This window comes from Myotis daubentonii, chromosome 5 (assembly GCF_963259705.1).
Source record: "Myotis daubentonii chromosome 5, mMyoDau2.1, whole genome shotgun sequence".
NCBI lineage: Eukaryota > Metazoa > Chordata > Mammalia > Chiroptera > Vespertilionidae > Myotis > Myotis daubentonii.
The window spans coordinates 26,026,597-26,054,169 of NC_081844.1; the positions used below are offsets into that span (position 1 = coordinate 26,026,597).

Below are 27,573 nucleotides of genomic sequence, written 5' to 3' on the forward strand. Positions count from 1 at the left end.
CATGTTGATATGCTCTCTATATTCCCACTTTGCTGAGACTTTTTATCAAAACTGGATGTTGGATTTTGTCAATTGCCGTTTCTGTGTCTGTTAATATGATCATGTGAGTTTTGTCTTTCAATTTGTTTATGTGATGTATCACATTTATTGATTTGCAAATATTGTACCAGCCTGGAATGAATCCTACTTGGTCATGCTGTATGATCTTTTTAAGATATTGCTGGATGCGATTTGGTAATATTTTGTGGAGGATTTTAGCATCTATGTTCATGAGGGATATTGGCCTATAATTCTCTTTCTTTGTAGTGTCTTTATCTGCTTTTGGAATTAGAATAATGCTGGCCTCATAAAAAGAGTTTAGAAGTGTTCCTTCCTCTTGGATTTTCTGAAATAGTTTGAGGAGTAAAGGTGTTAGTTCTTCTTTGAATGTTTGGTGAAAGTCTCCTGTGAAGCCATCCAGACCTGGGCTTTTTGCTGGGAGGTTTTTTGGTGTGTTTTTTTAATATGTTTTATTGATTTTTTGCAGAGAGGAAGGGAGAGGGATAGAGAGTTAGAAACATCGATGAGAGAAACATCAATCTACTGCCTCCTGCACACCCCCTACTGGGGATGTGCCCGAAATCATGGTACCTGCCCTTGACCGGAATTGAACCTGGGACCCTTCAGCCCGCTGGCTGATGCTCTATCCATGGAGCCAAACCGGTTAGGGCTGTTGTGAGTTTTTGATTACTGCTTCTATTTCATCAGTTGTTATTGGCCTCTTCAGGTTTTCTGATTCCTTCTAATTTAGTTTTAGGAGATTGTATTTTTCTAGGAATTTGTCCATTTCATTGTCCAGCTTGTTGGCATATAGCTGTTCATAGTATTTTCTTACAATCCTTTGTATTTATGTGGTGTCGTTGGTTACTTCTCCACTTTTCTGGTTTTACTTATTTTGGTCCTCTCTCTTTGTTTCTTTTTTTTTTTTAACCTTTAAATTTTTATTGTTCATATTATTACAGATGTTCCTCTTTTTTCCCCCCATAGCTCCCCTCCACCTGGTTCCCACCCCACTGCAGGCCTTCCCCCTCACCCCACACTGACTTCATCTATATAGGTCTAAGCTCTTTGTCCAGTCTCTTCCTGCAACCCACACAACCCCTTCCTCCCGAAATTGTCAGTCTGCTCCCTTTCCATGCCCGTGATTCTAGTACACTCACCAGTTTGTTCTGTTCATCAGGTTTTTTTATTCATTTGCTTTTTAGCTTCACTTGTTGATAGATAGGTATTTGTTGTCACTTTGTTGTTCATAATTTTTTATCTTTACCTTTTTTTTCTTCTTCCTCTTCTTAGAGAATACCCTCAGCATTTCATATAATGCTGGTTTGGTGGTGATGAACTCCTTTAGCTTTTTCTTATCTGTGAAGCTCTTTATCTGACCTTCAATTCTAAATGATAGCTTTGCTGGGTAGAGTAATCTTGGTTGTAGGTTCTTGATATTCATCACTTTGAATATTTCTTGCCACTCCCTTTTGGCTTGCATAGTTTCTGCTGAGAAATCAGCTGACAGTCGTATGGGTACTCCCTTGTAGGTAACTGACTGTCTTTTTCTTGCTGTTTTTAAGATTCTCTCTTTGTCTTTTGCTCTTGGCATTTTAATTATGATGTGTCTTGGTGTGGTCCTCTTTGGATTCCTTTTGTTTGGGGTTCTCTGCGCTTCCTGGACTTGTTAGTCTATTTCTTTCACCAGGTAGGGGAAGTTTTCTGTCATTATTTCTTCAAATAGGTTTTCAATATCTTGCTCTCTCTTCTTCTGGCACCCCATAATTCAGATGTTGGTAAGCTTGAAGCTGTCCCAGAGGCTCCTTACACTATCTTCATATTTTTGGATTCCTTTTTCTTTTTGCTTTTCCTGTTTGGCATTTTTTGCTTCTTCATATTTCAAATCTTTGACTTGATTCTTGGGATCCTGTAATCTGCTGTTGAATCTCTGTATATTATTCTTTATCAGTCAGTGTATGCTTAATTTCTGATTGGTCCCTTTGCATATCCTTGAAGGTGTCACTAAATTTCTCAGAGGTTTCTAGAAGATTCTTGAGTAACCTTATAACTGTGGTTTTGAACTCTATATCCAGAATTTTTCTTTCATCCAGTTCTTTCATTTGTGACTTGTTTCTTTTTCTCTGCATTTTGGCTGCTTCCCTGTGTTTGTTTCTATGTACTGGGTAGTTGCTAAGTCCCCTTGATTTGATAGAGTGGCCTTGTATGATAAGTGTCCTATAGGGCCCAGTGGCTCAACCTCCCCAGTCACCTGAGTTGGACACTCTTGGTGCACCCCTTTGTAGGCTGTATGCACAATCTTGTTGTAGTTAACCCTTGATTGCTGTTGGTATCACTGGGATGAATTGACCTCCAGGCCAATTGGCTGTGAGGACCAGCTGTGTCTACACTGGAAGATCTGCTGCACAGGAGACACCCTCATGGGGCAGGACTTGCTTCAGTGGGGGTTTGGTCCTCACTCAGTCTGCCCCTGAGTGTGTCTCTTATGGATGTGAAGAGTTATAATCTGGTATGTCTCACACTGACCACTGGGTACACTGGCTCTTGAATCTCCAAGGAGGTGCAAGGTCAGCCGCTGTCTGGGGCCGCCCAGCAGGAGCTACAGAGACTTCTGCAGATTCCTCCTCTTTGTATGGGGTTTGGAAGTGCCCAGATGAGGCCCAGCGGTGAAGCAAGGCAGTCTGCTGCTACTGCCGGGTCTGGGCCTTCTTTTGGAAACTCTGGGGCTCTCTGACCCTGCTGCAGTTTGATAGGTTTTAGGAGGAGAAAGGACAGGTCATTCATATGCAAAAGCTGATGCTCACAGCTTGGGTGGGGTTGCAAATTGGGTGGGGCGGTGTTTATGGGAATCACCAGGGCAGAGGTAACAGCAATGGCTGCCAGTCAGCCCTGCACCAGAGACTTCCAGGGCCTCCGTGTCCTGCGCCCCCCGTGCAGGAACAATGATTACTGTGAGGACCTCTGAGAGAAAGCTGCCCTCACATTCCTGTTCCAATGACAGACAGTCCAGTTTCTCTCCATATGTGTCTGGGTCCCCTAGAGTCTCATCCAGAACTGGAGATCAGAGCAAGCAGGAGCTGTGTCTCCCTCCTGATTAAAAGAGCAGCACATCCAGGTGCCAGCACTTTCTGCGCCTCCGCACCTCTTACCAGTCTTAGTGGGCTTCCTTCACCTCTCTAGTTGTGGAACTCCAACTCAGCCAGCTTTCCCGTGGTTCTGGGTAGTAGTTCTGCCTTTTAGTTGTAATTTTGATGTGGCTGTGAGGGGCAGCAAGCATAGGTGTTTACCTATGCCGCTGTTATTTCCTTCCTTCTACTTACTCTGGACTTTTCTTATTATACTCTTTCTAGTTCTTTAACTTGTAGGGTTAAATAATTTATTGTTGATTTTTCTTATTTTCTTGAGGTATGCCTGTAGTGCTATGAACTTCCCTCTCAGGACTACTTTGCTGTATTCCAGAGATTTGGGGTTGTTGTGTATTCATTTTCATTTGTCTCCAGGAAGTTTCTGATTTCTTTCTTTCTTTATCTCATTGATAATACATTCCTTGTTTAATATTATGCTGTTTAGCGTCCATGTGTTTGAATGCTTTTGGGTGTTTTTACTGTAGTTCTGGAGATTTCTCTTGTTGTTTCATTTGGGGGTTGTTTCGTTGTCTCCTCATTTTGGCTATCTGTTTGGGTTTGGGACTATATGCTAGGTAGATCCTCTACGCTTCTCAAACTTTAGTGCAGGACAGTGTCAAATGCTGTTTCTGACTAATTTCATTCCACTGTGATTGGGAAGATGCTTGATATGATTTCAATCTTCTTGACGTTCTAGAGCAGCCGTGGGCAAACTACGGCCTGCAGGCTGGATTCGGCCCGTTTGAAATGAATAAAACTAAAAAAAAAAAAAAAAAAAGACGTTTTATGTAATGATGTTTACTTTGAATTTATATTAGTTCACACAAACACTCCATCCATGCTTTTGTTCCGGCCCTCTGGTCCAGTTTAAGAACCCATTGTGGCCCTCGAGTCAAAAAGTTTGCCCACCCCTGTTCTAGAGACATGTTTTGTGTCCTAATGTGGTCTTTCTTTGTGAATGATCCATGTGCACTTGAGAAGAATGTATATTTTGCTTTTTGGGGTAAAATGTTCTATAATTGTCAATTAAATCTATCTGATCCAGTGTGTCCTTTAGAGTCACTTTCTCCTTATTAGGTTTTGTCTGGAAGATTTATCCAGTGAAGTCAGTGGGTCATGTTTTGTATCCATTCAGCTACCCTATGCCTTTTTTTTTTTTAATATATTTTATTGATTTTTTACAGAGAGGAAGGAATAGGGATAGAGAGTTAGAAACATCGATGAGAAACATCAATCAGCTGCCTCCTGCACACCCCCTACTGGGAATGTGCCTGCAACCAAGGTACATGCCCTTGACAGGAATCGAACCTGGGTCCCTTGAGTCTGCAGGCCGACGCTCTATCCACTGAGCCAAACCAGTCAGGGCACCCCTATGCCTTTTGATTGGAGCACTTAATCAATTTATATTAGGATTATTATTGATAGGTACTTGTTTCTTTGCCATTTTAATTCTGTATGCCTAGGTTTCTCTCTGGTTCTTGTTCTCATTACAGCAGTCCCTTTTGCATTTCTTTGTGTTTTGTTTTGTTTTAATTTAAATTCTTTATTGTTTAAAGTATTATATATCTCCATTTTCCCCCATTGACCTCTCCCCAGCTACTACCACCCCCAGGACATGCCCTCACCCCGCTCTGTCTGTGTCCATTGGTTATGCCTCCATGCATGCATACAAGGCCTTTGGTTGATCTGTAAGTTTCTGATGAGAAATCAGGTGTCAGCCTTATGGGAACTCCTTTATAGTTAAAAGTTTGCTTTTCTCCTGCTGCCTTTAAGATTCTTTCCTTGTCTTTGGTTTTTGGCATTTTAATTATGATGTGTCTGGGTCTTGGGGTCTGTTTGGGTTCTTCTTGCTTGGGGTTCTCTGTGCCTCCTGAACTTGTGTGACTTTTTCCTTTACCAGATTATGGAAGTTTTCTTCCATTATTTCTTCAATAAGTTCACTTCTCCCTTTCTGGCTCTCCTGGCCCACCTGCTATTCTAATATTGCTACATTTCATGTTGTTTCACAGCTCTGTTAAGCTGTTCTTATGTTTTTTTAATTGGCTTTTTCTTCTTGGTTCTCTGATTGAGTGATATTTTCAATTCTGTCTTGTAATTCACTGATTTGATCCTCAGTTTCCCCTAATCTGCAGTGTATTCCCATTGTTATTAGTGTTGCATTGCCGGGAGCCGGTCCATGCTTGCTGTTTCAAGGGACCTGGCATATATGGCATACTTTTCTTAATATGTTTGCTCACCTTCTAGGCACTATGTGTTTTAACCAAGGTCACCTCTGAGAAAGGTTGTTTCCCCAGGTAGGGATTTTCCCCTGAAGTTAGGGAGGGAATAAAACCCTTTAACTAAGTGCCAGGCGGGTAATTAATCACTTTAACTACGAACAATCATGCTTAAGCTACATAATCTTTACTCCCTGGAATGGAGACAAGAAACGCCCTAACCTTTGGAATAGAGATTGATGGGATTGAATCAACTGGTATAAATACAGATATAACAAGACAGCAAGAGACAGAACTTCAGACACAGAACTGAGAACACAGGGCTTGGAAGACAGGACCAAGAGAGACAGAGCCTAGGCACAGAACCTACACAGAACGGTCTCTAGGGACAGAAGAACTTCGCTGGCGAGAGCATGCCGGAGGATCCTGGACAGGGACTGGTCTCGGAGCCTAGAGACAGAGCCTAGCAGGAGAGCATGGCAGGGGATCCTGGACTGAACCTGACTGCGGAGATTGGCAGGAGAGCCTGACTAGAACCTGGTGACCAAACCTGCCTGGAGAACCTGGACCGAACCTGGCTGGAGATCTCAGACAGAATCTGGCTGGAGAACCTACAGAACCTGGCAATAGAACCAGGCAAGAGAACCCAACCATGCTGATCAACTGAACGCTGCCTCTGTGTCATTCCTTCTTCGCCGACTCTGTCCACACCTTTGGGGACCCCTGGACCTGCTGGGGTTGGACCCTGGCATTGTATTGTTCTTTATTTCCAACTCTTCTTTTTTTTATAGTTACTGTATCATTTTTCATAGTGTTGAGCATCTTTAACATCATACTCTGAACTCCGTTATAGATAAATTTCTTATCTCTGCTTCAGTTATTTCTTTTTCTGGAGAATTCTCTTGTTGTTTCATGTGGGGGTTGTTTTGTTGTCTCCTCATTTTGGCTATCTGTTTGGGTTTGGGACTGTATGCTACATAGATCCTCTACACTTCTCAAACTTCAGTACAGGATACTGTCAAATGCTGTTTCTGACTAATTAGATCAGGCAAAGACTCAGTCTCCAGAGACCACCTCTACCTACACACTCATAGGTTTCAGGACCACCTCTACCTACACACTGATAGGTTTCAGGCTTGAATTGTCCCTCCAGGCAGTGGTCCTGAGTTATGGTGAGTTTTTCTCAACAGGGTGGGGCAGTTGCTTCTGCCTGGAGGCTAATTGTAATTTTTAGTCTCCTAAGTGGCCTCAGGGCAAGGTGATTTCCAATAGTGTGTGTCAACTGCCTTCCCTCCAGACAAGGCAAATGTCTATGTGGGAAAGATGCCCTCTGCTGTGTGAGGGAATGAAACTGGGGGTGTCTGCCCAGGAATCTGGGGGTGTCTGTTTTCTGATCTCTACCCTCCGAGTTCCCAGTCCTGGCTTCTGCTTTCACAGCTCCTGTCTGCTCTGCCCTCCCTCTGCTGAAGCACAAGGTGGTTGGCTGGAAGGGAATTTTGTGCATTGGCCCTTTAAGATGGTGGCTGAATTTGCAGCTGTCACTCCTTGAGAAACAGCAACTACATTGCTTTTCACATCCAGATGTTATGTGGGTACCCTTCTCAGTTGTGCTCTCTGCTGGGGTGCCCAGCTTAGGGATTAGATCCCAGAGTTCTCTATGGCAGTCCTCCACAGCTGAGATATCTCTCTGGAGCTTCAACTGCTGTCTTTGGATGCAGATGCCAGCCCTTCCTGCCTCTGCCCTGCCTACCAGTCTCTTTGGGGTCTCCACTTTCAGTCCTCGGGTATCAGGGTTCTCTGCAGCAAATCTTCCGTTGATTATTCAGGAAGTTTTTCTGTATATTAGTTATACTTGCAGTTTGTTCCCGGAAGCATGTCTGTGCAATACCATCTTACTCTGCTGCCATTTTTAATCACCCCAATTTGTACTTCTTAACCATTTCACCCATCCACCAAACCTTTTCCCCTTTGGCAACCATCAGTCTGATCTCTATGAGTATTTCTATTTTTTTTATTCATTGATTTATTTCTTTAGATTTCACATGTAAGTGGAATCATATGGTATTATCTTTCTCTCTGACTTATTTCACTGAGTTAAACCTTTAAGTCCATCCATGCTGTTGCAAAAGGTAAGGTTTCATTATTTATTGCGGCCAAGTAATATTCTTCTTTATCCACTTGTCCATTGATAGGCATTTGTGTTGCTTCATATATTGGCTATTGTAAATAACACTGCAGTGAACATATATTCTTTTGAATAAGTTTTTTGGTTTTTTTGGGTATTTACCCAGAAGTGGAATTGCTGAGTCATAAGGCAGTTCCATTTTTAATTTTTTGAGAAACCTCCATACTGTTTTTCCATAGTAGCTTCACCAATCTTCATTCTCACCTATAGGGCATAAAGGTTCCCTTTTCTCCACATCCTCGCCAGCACATATTGTTTGTTGATTTATTGATGATAGCCATTCTGACAGGTGTGAGTTGATAGCTCATTTTGTTTTTTCCTTGTAATCCTCAACCAAGGATTTGTTTATTGATTTGAAAGAAAGAGAAAAAGAAACTCATCGGGTGCCTCCCGGACCATCAACTGGGGATCGAACCCACAACCAAAGTATGTGCCCAGTCCATAATTGAAACTGCACCCTTTTGTTAATGATGATTCAACCAATGGAAACGGTTGTAGTTTTAATTTGTATTTCTCTGATTAATAGTGACACTGAATATCTTTTCATATGTCTGTTGGCCATCTGTAATGTACGTCCTTTTTTGAGATGTAACTGTTCAGGTCTTTTTTAATTGGATTGTTTGTTTTGTTGGTGTTGACTTGTGTGCATTCTTTATAAGTTTTGGATATTAACCCCTTATCATGTGTATCATTGCTGAATACGTTTTTCCATTCTGTAGGATGTCTTTTCATTTTGTGGATGGTTTCTTTGCCCAGCAAAATCTTTTTAGTTTGAGGTGGTCTCATTTGTTTATTTTTTCTTTTGTTTGCCTTGCTCAAGGGGACATGTCATAAAAATACTAAGAGAAATATTAAGAGATTTTACTGTAGAAGTTTTACATTTAAGTCTTTAATCCACTTGAGTTAATTCTTATAAGAACGAGGTCTAGGTTTCATTTTTTTCCACACATTTTCCTAACACCTTTATTGAATAGACTGTCTTTATTTTATTGTATGCACTTATCTCCTTTGTCATATATTAACATATAAGTTTGGATTTATTTGTGGGCTCTCTGTTCTCTTCCTTTCGTCTATATGTCTGTTTTGATGCTGATACCATGCTGGTTTGATTACTATAGTTTTTAGTATAGTTTGATATCAGGTAATATGGTATCTCTGACTTTGTTCTTCTTCGTCAGGATAGCTATGGCTGCTTAGTGTCTTTTGTGGATTCATACGAAATGTTGGATTACTTGTTCTAGTCCTGGGAAAAACGTCATTAGTATTTTGATAGGAATTGCACTGAATGTATAGATCACCTTGGGTTGTATGGACGTTTTAATGATGTTAATTCTTCTTATTTAGGAGTATGGTATTTTCTTCCATTTATTTGTATCTTCAATTTCTTTCTTCACTGTCTTCTAATTTTCTGAATACAGCTCTTTTACCTCCTTGGTTAAATGTATTCCTAGGTAATTTGCCTTTTAAGCCAAATCCATTATTCTCTTATGAGACTGCCATCCTATATGAGGGCTGTTGTTGACCATAGGTTATGTGGCTCATGACTGTATTAACACATTGCGGACCAGTAGTTTTATTGCTAGCTTTACCCAGTGGCCAGGTAAGTTTCTATTGAACGAGTACAAAAAACGTTTTACAAAGTATCATATTTTCACAAGATATTATCTTGTAAGAACATGTAATAAATAACTTCAAAATGCAATGGGCATTTAATTTTAAGGCATGCCTTTAACATTTACTAATATGTAAAACACTGTGTCATAAGAAAACACCAGAATGCTCATGATCCCCCGGCAATGTGTTAAGTTTTGCTTTTGGTGATGTGACTTTGCACACGTGATTCATTGTGCACCCGTCGTCCCCTTTTCTAATAGAACAGACTCAGAGTTTGAATTGTTTATTATTTTCCCATAGTCAATGAATGGCTGTCTTTAAAAAGTGTATTTTGTATGTGTGTATTTCCAGGTAGCTAATAACCACCTGGAAATAATTTGCATCAAAGCAAGTAGGAATAATTGCTTTTCAGAGAAATAAAATACTTTATTGTTACACTAGGGGCCCAGTAAACGAATTTGTGGACCGTGAGAGGAACTGTGGGCCACGAGGCTTCTGTGGGCACAGGGTGGGTCTTGGCCTGTACTCTGCACCCCCACCCAGCCCTGCCCTCCACAGCCCCCCATCCCCTGTCTGCCAGCAGCGCTGCTCCTGCCGCCACCACTCCCATGTGCTGATGGTGCTGGTCCTGTTTGCAACTGCCCCTTGGTGGTCAGCCGCTCATCATAGTGATTGGTTTTTCAGTTGTTTGGTTGTTCTGCCATTTGGTCTATTTGCATATTATGGTTTTATATATATAGATTGCATGTATTAAATTATTGTTTGGCCTGTTTTCTCCCAGTGTGGGTAGAAATATTTTAGGGTCTATTATTTTGAGTGAGTCAAATGGATTTTTAGAGCTTAGACTGGAGGTGGTGAAATATGATTAATAGTTTATAAAACAAATTCTTGCCATGGGAACAATAATTAATAAGCATCTTTTTAAAATGCAATAATAGATACTTGTGGAATTTCTTATAGAGGTAGCAAAGTGCCTTACCATTTTAATACCTTCTTTACACATGAACACCGAGTTTAAGCAAGTTTACTGATTGTTCCAATACTGGCTTTGTGTCGCTTGAAACATCAATGGTGGCCCAGAGCAATGTCGGGGAAGCAGAGGTCTGAGGCCGGGCGCTTTAAGCTAAGGAAGCCCCCCACGCCCTTGAGCCTGCCAAGTGAAATACTTGAAGGCCCACTGATCATCCTGGGGAGCCTCCCCCTGCAGGTGTCCTACCTGCTCACACCCCCTATGGAAGGAGCCTATACAGTGAGAGAAGCTACAACCCTGGAAAGCTGGGGAAGCAAGTGTACCTGCGGGAGGGGGTGATGACCCTTCTGAGGTTTTAGTTGTGGTCCCCCTGGGCCTGATTCTAGACATCAGTTGAAGTTTTCCATCCAGGGTATAGTTGCACATTGATAAAATCAGGGAAAGTCAGGTGTCTGTGTCCTGGGTTAGGGACTGTGAAATTGGGAGTTCATTTGGGTCAGAATCTTGCACTGAATCCAGCGGAGCATCCTGTCACTGAGATGAAGACTGAGAGAGGGAGCATGTCTGCTGGCGGAGGCATGGTGGGAGCAGCACCTCCTGTTAGACCCGTGGGGTAGACTGGATCTGGGTTCAGCAACATAGGTGCTTGAATTCTGGCTGGGAATAAATTCAGAGCCAAGACTCAAACTATAAGAGAACATTTATTTGGGATATAATAGAGATAGAAGAAGAAATTCTTCAAGAAATGGAAATTCATAGAAGGAACAAGTTATAGAGGTAATGGAAGGGCCCTGGCCTCTTAGAAGTGAGAAAGGTAGCTATTACATGCTTGGGGTTTGGGAGGGTGAAGAGAGGTTGGGACATGCTCCCAGGAAGGAGAGCGAGCTGGGTTCTCTGTCCTAAGGCTTTAGGGTGGAGATTTTAAGGAAAGTTCCAGGGAAAATCTCAGAATATTCAGCAGCTTTCCAGATGTGTCCCTTCACGGTCTGGGTCTCCACTGATCCATTGGTTATGGCCAGGGCACAGGTCATCATTCAATGCAGCTGGTCCTGAGGTCAGCCCTGGCATCGCTTTTCTGGTTTTGCTGCTTTTCTGGTCCTGCAGCTAAAATAGAAGTGTGGCCTAGAGGTTATTTCCAGGGGGAAAATGTCCGGGGATCCAAACTGCATGACTAGCAATATGCTACGGGATGAAAGGTAACCCTGGGGATGAGGTCCCAGCCTACAGTTGTCTGTTGCTTGGCATGACCCTCTGCCCTGGCCCATTCTCCTTGCTCTGCTCATGTCTGTCTAACTGCCCAGCACATTTCCATTATTCCCCAGGGACAGGAGGCATTGGAGCTCCCAGACTTCATTCCTGGGGTGGCTGCCCAGGTGTCCCTCCTCTGCTTCCCCAGGGACTGTAACACTCCAGGGTTCTGTCCTAGCTGGGATAATCTAGGATGTGGAACCTGTTTTTTAAAAAAAAAAAATTAAATCTTTATTGTTCAGATTATTACATTTGTTCCTCTTTTTCCCCCCATAACTCCCCTCCTCCCAGTTCCTGCCCCACCCTCCGCCCTCACTCCCCACCCACTGTACTCATCCATAGGTGCACGATTTTTGTCCAGTCTCTTCCCGCATCTCCCACACCCCTTTCCCCCCCAAGAATAGTCAGTCTATTCCCTTTCTATGTCCCTGATTCTATTATGATCACCAGATTATTTATTCACTTGATTCTTAGATTCACTTGATAGATGCATGTTTGTTGTTCATAATTAGTATCTTTACCTTTTTCTTCTTCTTCCTCTTCTTAAAGGATACTTTTCAGCATTTCATATAATACTGGTTTGGTGGTGATGAACTCCTTTAGCTTTTCCTTATCTGTGAAGCTCTTTATCTGACCTTCAATTCTGAATGATAGCTTTGCTGGATAAAGTCATCTTGGTTGTAGGTTCTTGGTATTCATCACTTTGAATATTTCTTGCCATTCCCTTCTGTCCTGGAAAGTTTCTGTTGAGAAATCAGCTGACAGTCATATGGGTATTCCCTTGTAGGTAACTGAGTTTCTTTCTCTTGCTGCTTTTAAGATTCTCTCTTTGTCTTTTGCTCTTGGCATTTTAATTATGATGTGTCTTGGTGTGGTCCTCTTTGGATTCCTTTTGTTTGGGGTTCTCTGCACTTCCTGGACCTGTAAGTCTATTTCTTTCACCAGGTAGGGGAAGTTTTCTGTCAATATTTCTTCAAATAGGTTTTCGATATCTTGGTCTCTCTCATCTTCTGGCACCCCTATAATTCTGATGTTGGTACGCTTGAAGCTGTCCCAGAGGCTCCTTACACTATCTTCGTATTTTTGGATTCTTTTTTCATTTTGCTTTTCTGGTTGGGTGTTTTTTGCTTCTTCGCATTTTAAGTCTTTGCCTTGATTCTTGCGCTCCTCTGGTCTGCTGTTGGGAGTCTGTATAGTATTCGTTATTTCAGTCCGTGTATGCTTAATTTCTAGTTGGTTCTTTATCATAACATCAAGGGTCTCATTAGATTTCTTGAGGATCTCATTAAGTTTATCGCAGCTTGTAGACAGTTCTTGAGAGACCTTAAAAGTGTGGTTCTGAACTCAATATCCTCCATTGACAGTTTTGTCCTGTTTCTTTGTCTCCGCATTTTTTATGCTTTCTTGGTGCACCCCCTAGTGGTCTTTGTGCGCAGTCTTGTTGTAGTTAAGCCTTGATTGTTGTCGGCAATACCGGGGGTGATTTGAACTCCAGGCTAACTGGCTATGAGAGTCCGCTGTGTCTGCAGTGTGAGAGCTTCTGTGCTGGATCTCTAGGATGGTGATAATCTAGCATTTGCCTGAGGCTATCCGGCAAATGGCTCTCCACAGGGCTTGGGCGGGGCGGGTCCCCGGGGATCTACAGGGCGGGCAGGAGCAAGGAGTTATGGCTGCTCTCAGTTCCGTCCCCAGGGTCTCTGCCTCACAGAGTCCCAGCAATAGCTGCAAACCTCTGAGAGAAAACTGCTTTTGAGTTCCGACCGAAGCCAGACAGTCCCGCTTCTCCCGTTTGAGTCTGGGTCCCTAGAGACTCGCCCAGATCTGGAGCTCAGAGTCTGAAACTCCCTCCCAATTGAAAACAACAACCACGCCCTCCGCACTCCGCACCTGAGTATTTCACTTCAGCACTGCGCCTCCTCTGAGTCTGGGTATGATATTCTCTTTCCTCCTAGTTGTAGAATTTCCACTCAGCCAGCCTTCCTGTGGTTCTGGATGATGTCCGTTCCGTCTTTTATTTGTTTTTTGAAGTGGTTGTTTGAGGCAGCAATCTCCAGCGTTAACCTATAGGGATTTGGAACCTTTTGAAAGTGGATTTCCTCTGTCCTGTGGGAAGCAGTCTGCTCATCTGAGCTGAATCCAATGGATGTGTTTCTTTTCTTCAGAGCCTTTATGCATCACCTAAGGAAGCCTTTTCACTCTTGTTTCCCTGAGAATGAAAATGTCTATTGATTGAATGTATCAGGTAGAAAAAAAGAGAGAGAATTATTGATACTTCCCAGCAGAGCTGCTCAGTGGGTGAGTGTCAGTCTATGAAGCAGGATGTCAATGTTCCATTCAGGTCAGGTAATGTGCCAGAATTGCAGGCTTGATCCCCAGTAGGATGCATGCAGGAGCCAGCCGATCAATGATTCTCTCATCACGGATGTTTCTATCCCCCTCTCCTTTCCTCTCTCAAATGTGTGTGTGTGTGTGTGTGTGTGTGTGTGTGTGTGTGTGTGTGTATCCTGGAGTCCCGGTGCACAAAAATTTGTGCTCTGTGGCGGGGGGGGGAGGTCCCTCAGACCTGTGCCCTCTCACAGCCTGGGACTTCTTGGGAGATAACCACCTGCTGGCTTAGGCCCACTCCCCAGGTGACAGATGGCAGGCCCGGATCCCTCGCTGGGGTGGGCGGTAGAGCGCGCTGCCCCACCCCACTGCCCCAGGCCACACACAGGAGGCCTGGATGGCAGGGGGCGGCAGCTTGCGTTATGCCGCCCTGCCTGCAGTATGCAAATTTAATGGCCATCTTTGTTGGATTAATTTGCATACTCTTTCTGATTGTCTGATGTGCGCAGCGAAGGTACAGTCAATTAGCATCTTTGCCTTTATTAGTGTCTCATATATCCTGTCTAATAATAGATAAATATGGTAATTGACCGTACCTTCGCTATGCCTCCCATTGGCTAATCAGTGCAATATGTGAATTAACTGCCAACAAAGATGGCGGCTAATTTGCATACTGCAGGCAGGGCGGGACAGCGCAGCCACCAGCACGAGAGCCGCCATCCAGGCCCCCGTGTGCGACCCCAGAAGCTGTCTGCCTGCTGCCAGTGATCGGATGTGATTCCCGGCCACAGGCCAGCCCCAGAAGCCCTAGAAGCCGGTGATCGGGGGGAGAAGGGGGTCCCCTCTCCAGGCCTGACACCTCTGGTGGAGGCATCAGGCCTGGGCAAGGGGCGGATCTTGCGATCGGAGGGTGATGGGGGTCCACGCCTCTGGCCGCGGCGTCAGGCCTGGGCGGGGGTGCTGAGCCGGTGATCAGGGGGATTTGGGGGTCCCCTGCACAGGCCTGAAGCCTGGGCCAGAGGCGTCAGGCCTGGGCGGGGGTGGGGGGGAGGTGGGAGGAGGGTGGCGGAGCACGCCAGCTATTGATGTGAACTACAGAGGAAACACTTTTTCTGACTGCTCATTGGCTAAGCTCCCTGTATGCCACTGGTAATAGTCTTAATGACTTGGGTAATAAGAATCCAAAAAGGTGATCTAGGGTTTTTACCACACTCCTGGCGTAAAAAACGAAGGCCCACTGCTGGAGGGCTAAGAAATGTCATATCCTGCCCTTGTCGGTTTCTCTCAGTGGATAATGCCTTGGCCTGCCGATGGCAGGGTCTGGGTTCAATTCTGACCAAGGGCATATACCTGGGTTGCAGGCTCCTCCCTGGCCAGGGCCCAGGTCAGGGCTCATGCAGGAGGCAACCAATCAAAGTGTTTCTCTCACTTTGATATTTCTCTCTGTCTTTCCCTTTCTCTTCCACGTTCTCTAAAAATCAATGGAAACATATCCTCAGGTGAGGATAAAAAAATAATAAAGAAATTATTATTATATGAAAGACAAATCTTAAAAGTGCCTAAAGAAAGTTGTCATTTTTTCATGGTGAAGGGACTGGAGTCCGTGTTGATGAAAAAACCTTGCTGGCTGCGGTGACTGGCAGTGGCTGCAGCAGTGGGGTGATGGGGCTGGTGCCTTCCCCTGATCAGCCCGGTCGATCACCTCCTACAAAGTGAGGCCAGACTGCGGCTTAGGCCCACTCCCCAAGGGGAGCAGGGAGTGGGCCTAAGCCGTCACTAGGACATCCCCTGAGGGCTCCCAGTATGTGAGAGGGGGCAGGCTGGGCTGAGGGACACCCCCCCCCCCGTGCACGAATTTCGTGCACCGGGCCCCTAATTATATATATATATATTTATATATATATATTTAAATATTTATATACTTAAATATATATTTATATATATAAATATTTAAATATATATAAGTAAATACATACATACATATATTTAAATATAAATATAAATATATATATATGGAGAGAGAGAGAGAGAGAGAGAGAGAGAGAGAGAGAGAGAGAGAGAGGAGAAAGGGAGAGAAAGATACATACAGCCTTGACTGGTTTACCTGAGTGAATAGAGCGTCAACCTGTGAATCGACATGTCCCAGGTTTCATTCTGAACAAGGGCACATACTTGGTTGCAGCCTCCTCCCTGGCCCAGGCCCTGGTCTGGCCATGTGCAGGAGGCAGCCAACTGATGTGTTTCTCCTACATAGGTATTTATCTCTGTGTTTCCCTCTCTTTTCCACTCTCTCTAAAAATAAGTGGAAAAATATTCTCAGATGAGCATTAGAGAGGGTAGGGAGGGAGTGAGAGAAGATGAAAAAAGCAAGGAAATTTGTGAAAGCAAACAGATTTTCCTTTTCCCTTTTATGCAAGAGAAACTCCAAATGTGAAATGAATGTATTTAAGTTTTCAGGCACATTTTAATTTTATAAAATATATTTTTATGATTTCAGAGAGGAAAGAGAGGGAGAGACAGAAACTTCAGTGGTGAGAGTGAATCATGGATTGGCTTCCTCCTGCATGCCCCCTACTGGGAATCAAGCCTGCCCAAAACTCAGGCTTGTCCCTGAGTGGGAATCTAACCATAGTCTCCTGGTTCATGGGTCAACACTTCACCACTGAGCCACACCTACAGGGCACATTTTTTATTTTTAGATCACTGTTTGTATGGCATGCTTCTTGAGCAAGCACCTCAAACTCAGGGTCCCCGAGCCATATACGGCCCACAGTGAATATTTTTGCCGCCCAGCCAAAATAACAGTATGTAAGAACCATTCTAATAAAAATTTCATTAACTTAATTTTTACAATATCTTGTTTTAAATTATTATTAATAACGAACTGCAACATTTGATAATGACTGATTACTGTAATCATGTTGCATTCATTTCCCTGACACGCCTTACATGCAGGTGCACCATTTGTCTCCATTAATACTAGCAGGGAATATTTTAGCAGCCAATTGCCATGTCATTAGTCTCGGACTGACATGTTTGGTGTGCAGAACAGGAAATGTTTCTCATTCAAAACAAGAAAAACAGGTTATGCTTATTAATTTGTGCAGTTATTCAGTGTTTGGTAAGTTAATGTTCAAAAAAAATTTTAACTTTGACAATGTTCTATTATTTTATGTTAACAATTATTTATTTCAGCCCTTTGTATTCAGTATGTCTCTATGAAAATAAACATATGATTGTATGAAAATTGCAGCTTTTGGGTTTTTTTGACCCGCATAAACTTAAACCTTGTTTACTTGGCCTGTGTTAGCCTTTGAGTTTGACATACTTGTACTAGAGCATAGGTTGCCCAACCTTTCGGACCTCATGGACTGCCAGTGGTCCATGGACCACCCGTTGCCAACCGCTGTTCTCGAGAACCTTAAATCATTGACTTTTTATTGTAGTTGATGTGACAACTATGAGAACAGTATGTAAGTTTCTGAAAAGTCAATACATTTTAGGAGTTAAACTGTTGTTATTTAAAGAAATTAAATTCTAGAATAGTTAAAAATAGAGTATGTAAATTTCGGCATTTATTTGCAGTACCCCTATAAAATAGAAAAAACCAACTTAAGACTCACTGCCCACATATGCTGGTCCCTCCAGCATTGTTTCTCCAGTTACCCCTAAATAGAGTTTTGATTGTTTCTTAGCAAATATTCCAACATACACCAAGTCTAGCCATTACCGCTGGATGCTCCACACTGCTATGGTGGGGCAGGGCCCCAGGAAGTCCTCAGGATGAGGCCAGCAGTTTATCAGGTGCAGACAGACCAAAATTTGGCCATGTGAAGGGAGGACTCTGTACAGGTTGTGCCTGGGAAGGAAAAATGGCCCCAGACCTAGAGCCACACAACTCAGTCTGTGCCAGATTCTCTAGGAACCTGATCTCTGCAGGGCAGGCCCACCAAGTATGAGGCAGGCAGGGATTGGGGCCTCCCTTGAGGGGGAGGTGCCCGTCAGGCTTTGGGGAAGGTCGGTGGAGTGGCACTCAGCCTTGAGCACCCAACTCAGGCTGTTCTGGATTCTGCCCAACCCTCAGCATGGTGGAGCCACCAGGAGGGGCGTGCTGCTGGGAGTCCAGAGTGGGACTAGGGCATCTCTCTTGAGGGGGAGGCACGAGTCAGGTTTACAGAAACATTGGGGGAATGACCCTTTCCCCAGTTGCACATAACTCAGTCACTGACACCTTAGACCAGTGATGGAAAACCTGTGACACACGTGTCAGAGGTGACATGTGAACACATATTTTTGGTTGATTTTTCTTTGTTAAGTGGCATTTAAATATATAAAATAAATATCAAAAATATAAGTCTTTGTTTTACTATGGCTGCAAATATCAAAAAACTTCTATATGTGACACGGCATCAAAGTTAAGTTAGGGTTTTTCAAAATGCTGACACACCGAGCTCAAAAGGTTCGCCATCACTGCCTTAGAGTCTGCCCACAGTCAGGCCCAGGCAGGTGACTCCTCAGCAGAGCACAATATCTGAGTGTTTTTCTTACCTTGTAAATAGTGCTTGGACTATTCATTTTTAAATATAAATCTTTATTGATTTCAGAGAGGAAGGGAGAGAGAGATAGAAATATCAATCATGAAAAAGAATAATCCATAGACCGCCTCCTGCCGCCCCCTCCCCACTGGGGATGGAAACTGCTACTGGTCATCTGCCCTGAACAGAGAAGAAACTGTGACCTCCTGGTTCATAGGTGGATGCTCCAACACTGAGCCATGTGGTTCAGGCAAACTATGCATTTTTTGATGGTTGCCTGCTGACAGCTTGAGCCCCAACCGCTCTTGTCCCTATTGCCTTGCACGTGAACAAGCTGATAAGAAAGCCTGGGTGGTGTCTCCTATAGTGCAGGCAGTTGATTCAAACCACAGAATTCCTGCCTGTGAGGAACTCTTGCCCAGGACCCATCTTCGAGGCCCCACATGACCACACCAGGCTCCATTTCTGGCTCTGAAGCCAGGTCTCAGCTGCTTGAGAGGCCAGCCCGGCCCTCCTGAGACCTCTATGTGAGTCCTAAGGCTTGTCCTGCTCTCCTGGTGTGGGTGTGAGGGGTGTGACACACCAGCATCACTCTTATCCACACCTCTGCAGGTGAACATGACACTTGAACTTGCTGCCAGGAACAGCACATCCCAACATTACCAGCCCTGTGGGTCTGACTTCTGTTTCTCAAACTTGTTGACCTCTGGGAGCTGTGCTGTCCCATGTGGCATTGCTGAGCCTGTTGTGCCTCTTGGGAGCTTTCATGCATTTCTAGGCAATTGGCAGGCAGAGTATGGTATTGGGTCCTCTTGAAAGTGGTCCTGGAATCATTAGCTCTGGCTCTGCCACTTAAATAAATGTGTGACCAAATATAGCAGGCTAGTTTTTAGCACATTGTATGTGGGAAACGTATTTATACGTTTTACGTATTTATATGTTCTACCAGGGTAGTAGAGCGCGGGACACATATTAATACGTTTTTTATAGACTAGCGGTAGAATGCGGGTAACATATAAATACATAAACTAAAGTTATTGTAATTTTAGTGAACGTTGCCATTTGCGCAAAAAATTAGCAAAAATGGCCCGTGCCACCTGTTACCGCGCGATAAAAACTACCCTCAAACAATGTGTTAAGGTGATGATGTTGTATGCCCATGAATGTTGTTATAATTATCCAGATGGCCCTTGGCAGAAAAAAGGTTCCCAGTCCCTGCTCTATCTATGTATGTAATAGAGGAATATGCTCATTAGCCGGTACGCCGTAACGTCACTACAGGGCACCTGGCCACAGATCCACAGCTTCACAGAGACTGACTCTACTAGGCCGCCCAGAGGCCACGTGCCTGGGCCCCAGGATGCCCGAACCCGGTGCCCATTCAAGACATGAAACAGAGAGAAGGTGCAAGAGGAAATCCAGAGAATGAGATGTGGGGGTTCAAGACTCACTTCCTGTGGGCTTTGTCCTTCTTGGCCTTGGTCCTTTTCTTTCGGGCCTGGAGCGCAAGCCCAGCAGGAGAGAGGGATGGATGAAGGGCGAATGTGGAAGAAAGGTGACCTAGGTGAGGGTGGAGATCTAGCAGCTGCGAGATGCCCCACTGCGGGGCCGCCTCAGGAGCGGCTCCCGGCAAGCGCCACGGCTTTGGCAAAGTGGATGGCCAGGAGGCAGGAGACCCAAGGGGCGCAGTGTGGCACCGAGGCAGGGTGTACTGGAGGGGGCTCAGGCCGGGGCAGGGGGAAGGTGGGTGGGGATCCACATAATTAAAGATGACAAGAGCACTTGTTTTCTCTGGGCCTGATTTCTCTTTAAACTCCTACCTACTTGTTCCTAGAGATTAAGGTCTAACGTTCTAGCATCAGGCAAGCAAGGGTTATAAGTTATAACAGTCTCCAAAAGGCCCTTAAATTATTTCCTTATAACTGAGGCATCATTTGCTTTTCACAACTGTTTAAGCACTGTTATATATTGTTGCCATCTGTGCTGCAACCAGTGGGGCCATCAGGGGCCCTGCTCCCACCCACATTGGCCTGGTGCTGCCCGCTCTCCAGCACTGCTGCCCACCATTAGCGCCCATCTCCATCTCTGGGGTGACTGGGGGGGTTTTCAGGACACCCAGGAACATCCACCTTGGCCAGGCGCCGACCGCTCACCTACTGCACCATCCTGTAGCAGTCCCACTCTCATCAGAGCTTATCAGGGCCAGTACCACCTCCACTGCCGCCTGCTACTAGTGCGGCGTCGCTGACACCCGCCATGTTTTGTGCCACCCCCTGGTGGTCAGCACACATCATAGCAAGCTGTGGAACTCCCGGTCAGTCAAACTCTTGGAGACAATTTCCATATTAGCCTTTTATAATACAGGATACTACCTTCACTTTATTGTGTGTTCTTGCCTCCCTTGTCAAGAATTCCATGACCATAAAGGCATAGGTTTATATCTAGGCTCTCTGTTCCATTCCACTGCTTTATATGCTTTTTTAGGCCAGAACCATGCTTTTTGATTACTATGGTAATGTGATTCACCCGCATTTGTCCTTCTTTCTCAAGATTACTATTGCTACTCACGGTGTTTTGTGGTCTGTGTAAAATTTTTGAATATTTGTTCTAGTTGTGTGAGATTCATCATGGGTATCTTCATAGGAATTGCATTGAAGCTATAGATTGCTTTGAGTAGTATGCACATTTTATTTATATTAATTTTTCCTCTCCATAAACACCATATAATTTACATTCCAATTGCAGTTTACATTTAATTTTATTTTATATTAGTTTCAGGTGAAACTAATTTCAACATGAAAATGTTGCAGATTTCAATAAAGGTCCTTGGACATGCCAAGTCTTAAATTGTTCCTCAAGGTCTAGGCTGCGGTTATAGTGTCACAATTCTGCCAGAAATACTTCTTTTGAGTGTGATCTTATGATTTCAATATATGTGTTTATGTGTGCGAAAAACCAGTATGAAGTAACCCTCAGGCTCATGAGTAGAGGACTTTTGTAGTGAGCTAAGTTGTCCTGTCTTGCTCATGACTGAGCTCCAAGTCTAACATCCTATCTACATAAAATGAGAGAGGCAAAAGAAGGTCAAACTGAGTTACTAACAAATAATACAAAAACAAATGATCATTCATACTCCTCCTCAAGAATATTCTCATTCATTCAGGTGTATCTAACGACTTCTCATAATCTGGAGTACTTCCGGATAATATGGCCAAGTACATTTTGTTCCAAGTTGTATTTTCACACACCTCCTGGCCTCTCCTGTTTGGTGATAAGTATAGAAGAACAAACTATGAGGCCTTTATTGTATTCACAGTCACTAAAACTTTATGCAGACATGACAGTATGTTCCATGGACTGCTGCATCAAATGATTGTTGTAATGGAGATGAGTTTTCTCACAAGGAATCGATGGGCTTAAAATAGAAGTATTTTAATGTATTAACATAGAAGTTGTTCAAGGTGCTCTTTACCCTGACATTAGAGAGCAATGAAGACTTGAAGTGATCACGGTAAAAATCATATCCATAAATTCCCTGTATTCTTGAGGCTGTGAATGTGGCAAATTAATAATAATCTTACAATCAAGTGATACACTAAATGTTGGTGACCATGTGTTCTATGTGAACTTGCTATGAATTATGTGTAGGTCCCCAGTGTTGTCTATCTCATCCATTCTCCTCTATGTATATGTGGGATATTTTAGGACTCAGTGGCCTTTGAAGATGTTAATGTGGAGTTCACCATGGAGGAGTGGGCTTTCCTGGATCCGACCTGGAAGAAACTCTACACAGATGTGATGCTGGAAACCTTCTGGAACCTGGCATCAGTAGGTAGGTATCATAAATTCTTTTTTTTTTAATATATTTTTATTGATTTTAGAGAGAAAATGGAGAGAACGAGAGAAAAGTTAATGATGAGAGAGAATCACTGATTGGGTACCTTGTGCGCGCCTCACACTGGGGATCTACCCTGCAAACTGGTCCTACTGGGAATTGATCTGTGATCTCCCGGTTCATACCGGTTCATAGGTTGACCATCAACCACAGAGCAACTCTGGCCTGCAACAACTTGGTACTTATGTATTCAATTAGAAAACTAGCCATTGCTCATTTGGCTCAATGGATAGAGCATCATCGGCCTGTGGACCAAAAGGTCCCAGGTTCAATTCCGGTCAAGGGCATATACCTTGGTTGTGGGCACATCTCCAGTAGGAGGGGTGCAGGAAGGAGCTCATCAATGTTTCTAACTCTCTATCCCTATCTCTTCCTCTCTGTAAAAAGTCAATAAAATATATTTTTTTTAAAAAAGAAAACTAGTGTTGCTTGCTCATCAATGCTGTTTCAAGAATTGAAATATGGAAAGGGAATACATTGGTACTCAAACTAGGAATGATCACAGCTCATTGTGTACTTAAAATCTAACCAGTTTTTATATTCTTTAATAGTTTATAATGGTTTTTTTAGCATGTGATTTAGAAGAACAGTGTGACAACCATGACAGTGAAGATCAATATGAAAATAATGGGATGAATTTTAGGTGAGTTGCATTGACATGAAGAAGCATTAAGAGCATCTTTGTGTGTGTGTGTGTGTCTGTTTAATATATTTTTATATATTTATTTATTTGTATGTTTAATTTTTTTAAATTTACTTCAGAGAGGTAGGAAGAGGGAGAAAGACAAAGAAGCATCAATGATGAGAGAGAATTATTGATGGCTTCCTCCTGCATGCCCCACATTCAGAATCAAGAACCAGGGCATGTGCCCTGACCGGAAATTGAACTATGACCACCTGGTTCAGAGGTCAGTGAGCCTCTCTGGTGGTGCAAAAGTATGTTTTTATTGATTTTAGAGTATGGAGGTGAGAGGGAGAGATATAAAGATCAATTGACTGCCTCCTGCATGCCCCGTACTGGGTTTAATAAGTCTGCAGTCTGGCCATGTTCACTTCTAGGGAAATGAACCGGCAAGCCCCTGGTGCATGGCTCTATCCTGAACCACTGAGCCAAATGGGCCTGGTACACAAAAAACCTTAAAAACAGGTAATCCAATGGTAACAGCCCAGTTTTAAATATATTGGTTCTTAGAATTATCTCATCCAAATGTTTTTTCTGAAATATGGCCTAGATGTTTAATGCATAAAAATAATTGCACTTGGAAAAAATATACATCAGTAGCATTAATCAATGTAAGTGTTTTCATAATATCTGTGATCCAGCCTATTTCAGAGGTTTTAGGATATCCACTTTCAAAAATTGGAATGTTCAGAAACCCCACACTTTCTTTGAAAATGGTTAAAAATGTCATTGTCATGCTAATAATAAATACTAAATCGTTAACATAGTATTAATAATATGCTTCTGATTTTTACAGCAGTCATGTGGTAGCAAAACTCTGTACAAGGACGGATGGTAGTCAATGGAGAGAAAACTTCAGCCAGATTCCAAATCATAATGAAAAGAAGGAAACTCTTCCTGAAATGAAACAAACTAAACCCAGGTTGTGTAGGCAAATGTTTTTGCATTATTTATCATTGAATAACCACCTGAGCTCTCACATTGGACCCACACTGTACCTGTTTCAGGAATATGAAGAAAACCCTTATAAGCGTAAGGAACCTGAGAAAACTTTTAAGCATCATCAACGTATTAGAAGCCATGAAGGCAGCCCCTGTGGGAAAGCTTTCCACTATTCAAATTCCCTTAGAAATTATGAAAGAGCAAATATTGCTGGGAATCCGAATGAGTGTGTGCAATGTGGGAAAGGTTTTAGTCGTCTCATTTCCTTTAAACTTCACAAAAACACCCATACCAGAGAGAAACCACATCAAAGTAAGCAATGTGGCAAAGCTCTCAGTTCTCCCAAGTACTCCGGAGATAATGAAAGAACACACACTGAAGAAAAGGACTATCAATGTCAGAAATCTGGAAAAGCTTTAAGTTCCACTTCTCTTAGAAATCAGGAAAGAACAAATACTGGTGAGAAACCTTATGAATGTGGGAACATCTTCAGTTGGCTCAGCTCTCTTGAAAAATATAAAAGAAGTTATGCTGGAAAGAAGCCTCATGAATGTAAGGAATGTGGTAAAACATTCCGTCGTCGCTATGCCCTTATAATTCATCAAAGAATACATACCGGGGAAAAGCCATATGAATGTAAGCTTTGTGGTAAAGTTTTCTCTTATCCAACTTCCCTCCAAAATCATAAAAGAACTCATACCGGGGAAAAACCCTATGGTTGTAAGCAATGTGGAAAAGCCTTCAGTTGTCCAAAGTCTTATCGAGAGCATCAACGGACACAATGTGGAGAAAAGCCCTATGAATGTAAGCAATGTGGGAAAGCTTTCATATTTTCCACTTCTCTTCGAAATCATGAAAGAATGCATACTGAGGAGAAACCCTATAAATGTAAGCAATGTGGGAAAATCTTTAGTTTGTACAGCTCTCTTGGATATCATAAAAGAATTCATGATGGAAAGAAGCCTCATGAATGTAAAGAATGTGGTAAAACATTCCATCATCCTTCTTCCCTTAGAAATCATGAAAGAACTCATACTGGGGAAAAACCCTATGAATGTAAGCATTGTGGCAAAACTTTCTATTTTCTATCTGCCCTCCAACGTCATGAAAGAACTCATACTCGGGAAAATCGCTATGAATGTAAGCATTGTGGAAAAGGTTTCTATTATCAGTCTTCTCTCCAAGATCATGAAAGATCTCATACTGGGGAAAAACCCTATGAATGTAAGGTTTGTGGTAAAGTTTTCTCTTATTCAACTTCCCTTCAATATCATGAAAGAATGCATAGCGGGGAAAAACCCTATCAATGTAAGGAATGTGGGAAAGCTTTCATTTCTCCCAGCTCTCTTGGAAAACATAGAAGAAGTCATGATGGAAAGAAGCCTCATGAATGTAAGGAATGTGGTAAAACATTCTATGATCGATATTTCCTCCGATTTCATGAAAGTATTCATACTGGGGAAAAACGTTATGAATGTAAACATTGTGGTAAAGCTTTCTCTTATCCATCTTCCCTCCGAATTCATGAAAGGGCTCATAATAAGGAAAAACCCTATGCATGTAAGCAATGTGGGAAAGCTTTCTTTGCTCTAGATGCCTTCCAACGTCATGAAAGAATGCATACTGGAGAAAAACCCTATAAATGTAAGCAGTGTTGCAAAACTTTCTCTAATTTAGCTTCCCTCCAACGTCATGAAAGAACTCATACTGGGGAAAAACCCTATGAATGTCAGCAATGTGGTAAGACTTTTAGTTTTTCCAAATCGCTTAGAACTCATGAAAAAATACATATTGTGGAGAAATCCTATGAATGTAAGCAATGTGGGAAAGCGTTCAGATGTTACAAATATCTTAGAATACATGAAAAAATTCATACTGTAGAGAAACCCTATGAATGTAAGCAATGTGGGAAAGCTTTCAGATGTTCCAAATATCTTAGAAATCATGAAAGAATGCATACTGGGGAGAAATCATATGAATGTAAGCAATGTGGGAAAGCTTTCAGTTCTCCCAGTTCTCTTGCAACACATGAAAGAAATCATGATGGAAAGAAGCCTCATGAATGTAAGGAATGCGGTAAAACTTTTCTTTATCCTTCTTTCCTTAGAATTCATGAAAGAATGCATACTGGGGAAAAACCCTATGAATGTAACCATTGTGGTAAAGCTTTCTCTTATCCAACTTCCCTCCAATGTCATGAAAGAACTCATAATAAGGAAAAACCCTACGAATGTAAGCAATGTGGGAAAGCCTTCAGTTCTGTCAGCTCTCTTGGAAAACATAAAAGAAGTCATGATGGAAAGAACCCTCATGTATGTAAGGAATGTGGTAACACATTCCATGATTTATATCACCTCCAACTTTATGAAAGTATTCATACTGGTGAAAAACCTTATGAATGTAATCATTGTGGTAAAGCTCTGTCTTATACAACTACCCTCCAATGTCATGACAGAATTCATAATGAGGAAAAACCCTATGAATATAAGCAATGTGAAAAGCCTTTATTCACCCAGTTTCCTGAAATATACCTAAATACTCATAATGGAGACATTCATAATGAATGAAAAAACACCCACTGAAAATAACCCCTATCCTGTAAAGATTGTAGAAAAGCCTTTGATAATCGTAATATATATATATATATATAATTCACCTTAGGATATTTTTCCATCTAGACAGTGGAAGTCCGAGAGAAAGATAAAGAGCAATATTGATGTGAGAGAGAAACATCAATTGGTTGGCTCCTGTACATGCCTAGACATGAAAGCACAGACAGTGGAGAAAAGCTCTATGAATGTAAGGAATGTGGTGAAGGTTTCAGTTTCTCCAAGTCTCTTCAAAAGCATGGAAGTACACATACTGTGGGAAAATCTTAGGAATGTAAGCAATGTGGGAAAACTTTCCATTGTGTCACACATTTTGGAAGACATAAGTCATGATTGAAAGCAGCCTCATGAATAAGGAATGAGTTAAACCTTTTTGTCACTTCTTTTCTCTTATATATGAAATGTATACTGGGAAGAAACCCTATGAATGCAAGCAATGTGGGAGAGCCTATAGCAGCCTTGGGCAAACTACGGCCCACAGGCCGGATCCGGCCCATTTGAAATGAATAAAACTAAAAAAAAAAAAAAGACTGTACCCTTGTATGTAATGATGTTTACTTTGAATTTATATTAGTTCACACAAACACTCCATCCATGCTTTTCTTCCGGCCCTCCAGTCCAGTTTAAGAACCCATTGTGGCCCTCGAGTCAAGAAGTTTGCCCACCCCTGGACTATAGTCATCCCAGATCCTTTCATATTTACAAAAATTCACATAGTGGAGAAAACCATATGAATGAAAGGAAAATGGTAAACCTTTCAGATTCCAACTAGTTTTTGCAGACATGTGAAAACAAAATATGTTGATAAACACTCTTAATGTAAAGAATAGCAAAGAACCTTCTGTTATCTCTCAGCTGTGCCATATAATCCATTCATATTGAGGATGGACCCTAGAAATGAAAGTATTCATTTCTTCCATTTAATGTAAAGGATGAAGGAACTCACTGAAGAGAAGCCCTGTCATGTAAAGATTGTAGAAGAGCCATTGGTATCCAAGTTCTTTACAAAATCATGAGGTGACTCCCACCCAAAACTAAGTGTATGAACATAGGGAACATGGCAGAGCCTTTCTTGGACATGTGAGAATGCACCTGGAGAAACAGTGTATACAGATAGAGGTGGGTAAGCCTTCAGCTGTCCGTTTTCCTTGAAAAGGTCATGAAAAAAACTCAAAGTGGTGGAATTTA

At 42.6% G+C, this 27,573-nt stretch overlaps 1 protein-coding gene across 4 annotated transcripts in view; it reads left to right on the forward strand.

Moving 5' to 3' along the window:
- LOC132234996 (zinc finger protein 709-like) overlaps positions 1–26,835 on the forward strand; it is a 29,869-nt gene extending 3,034 nt beyond the window's left edge. Inside the window, exons 2-4 of one of the 4 annotated variants that reach the window (XM_059696673.1) lie at positions 21,963–22,089; positions 22,723–22,795; positions 23,631–26,835. In XM_059696673.1, coding sequence (XP_059552656.1) covers positions 21,963–22,089; positions 22,723–22,795; positions 23,631–26,343 — 2,913 coding nt within the window. In that variant the 3' untranslated portion in view covers positions 26,344–26,835. Of the gene's footprint in view, positions 1–7,903; positions 7,992–9,530; positions 9,574–21,962; positions 22,090–22,703; positions 22,796–23,211; positions 23,602–23,630 lie in introns of those variants that run through there. The other 3 variants (XM_059696675.1, XM_059696674.1, XR_009452963.1) reach the window with 3 other exon arrangements.
- The last annotated feature ends 738 nt before the right edge of the window (positions 26,836–27,573 follow it).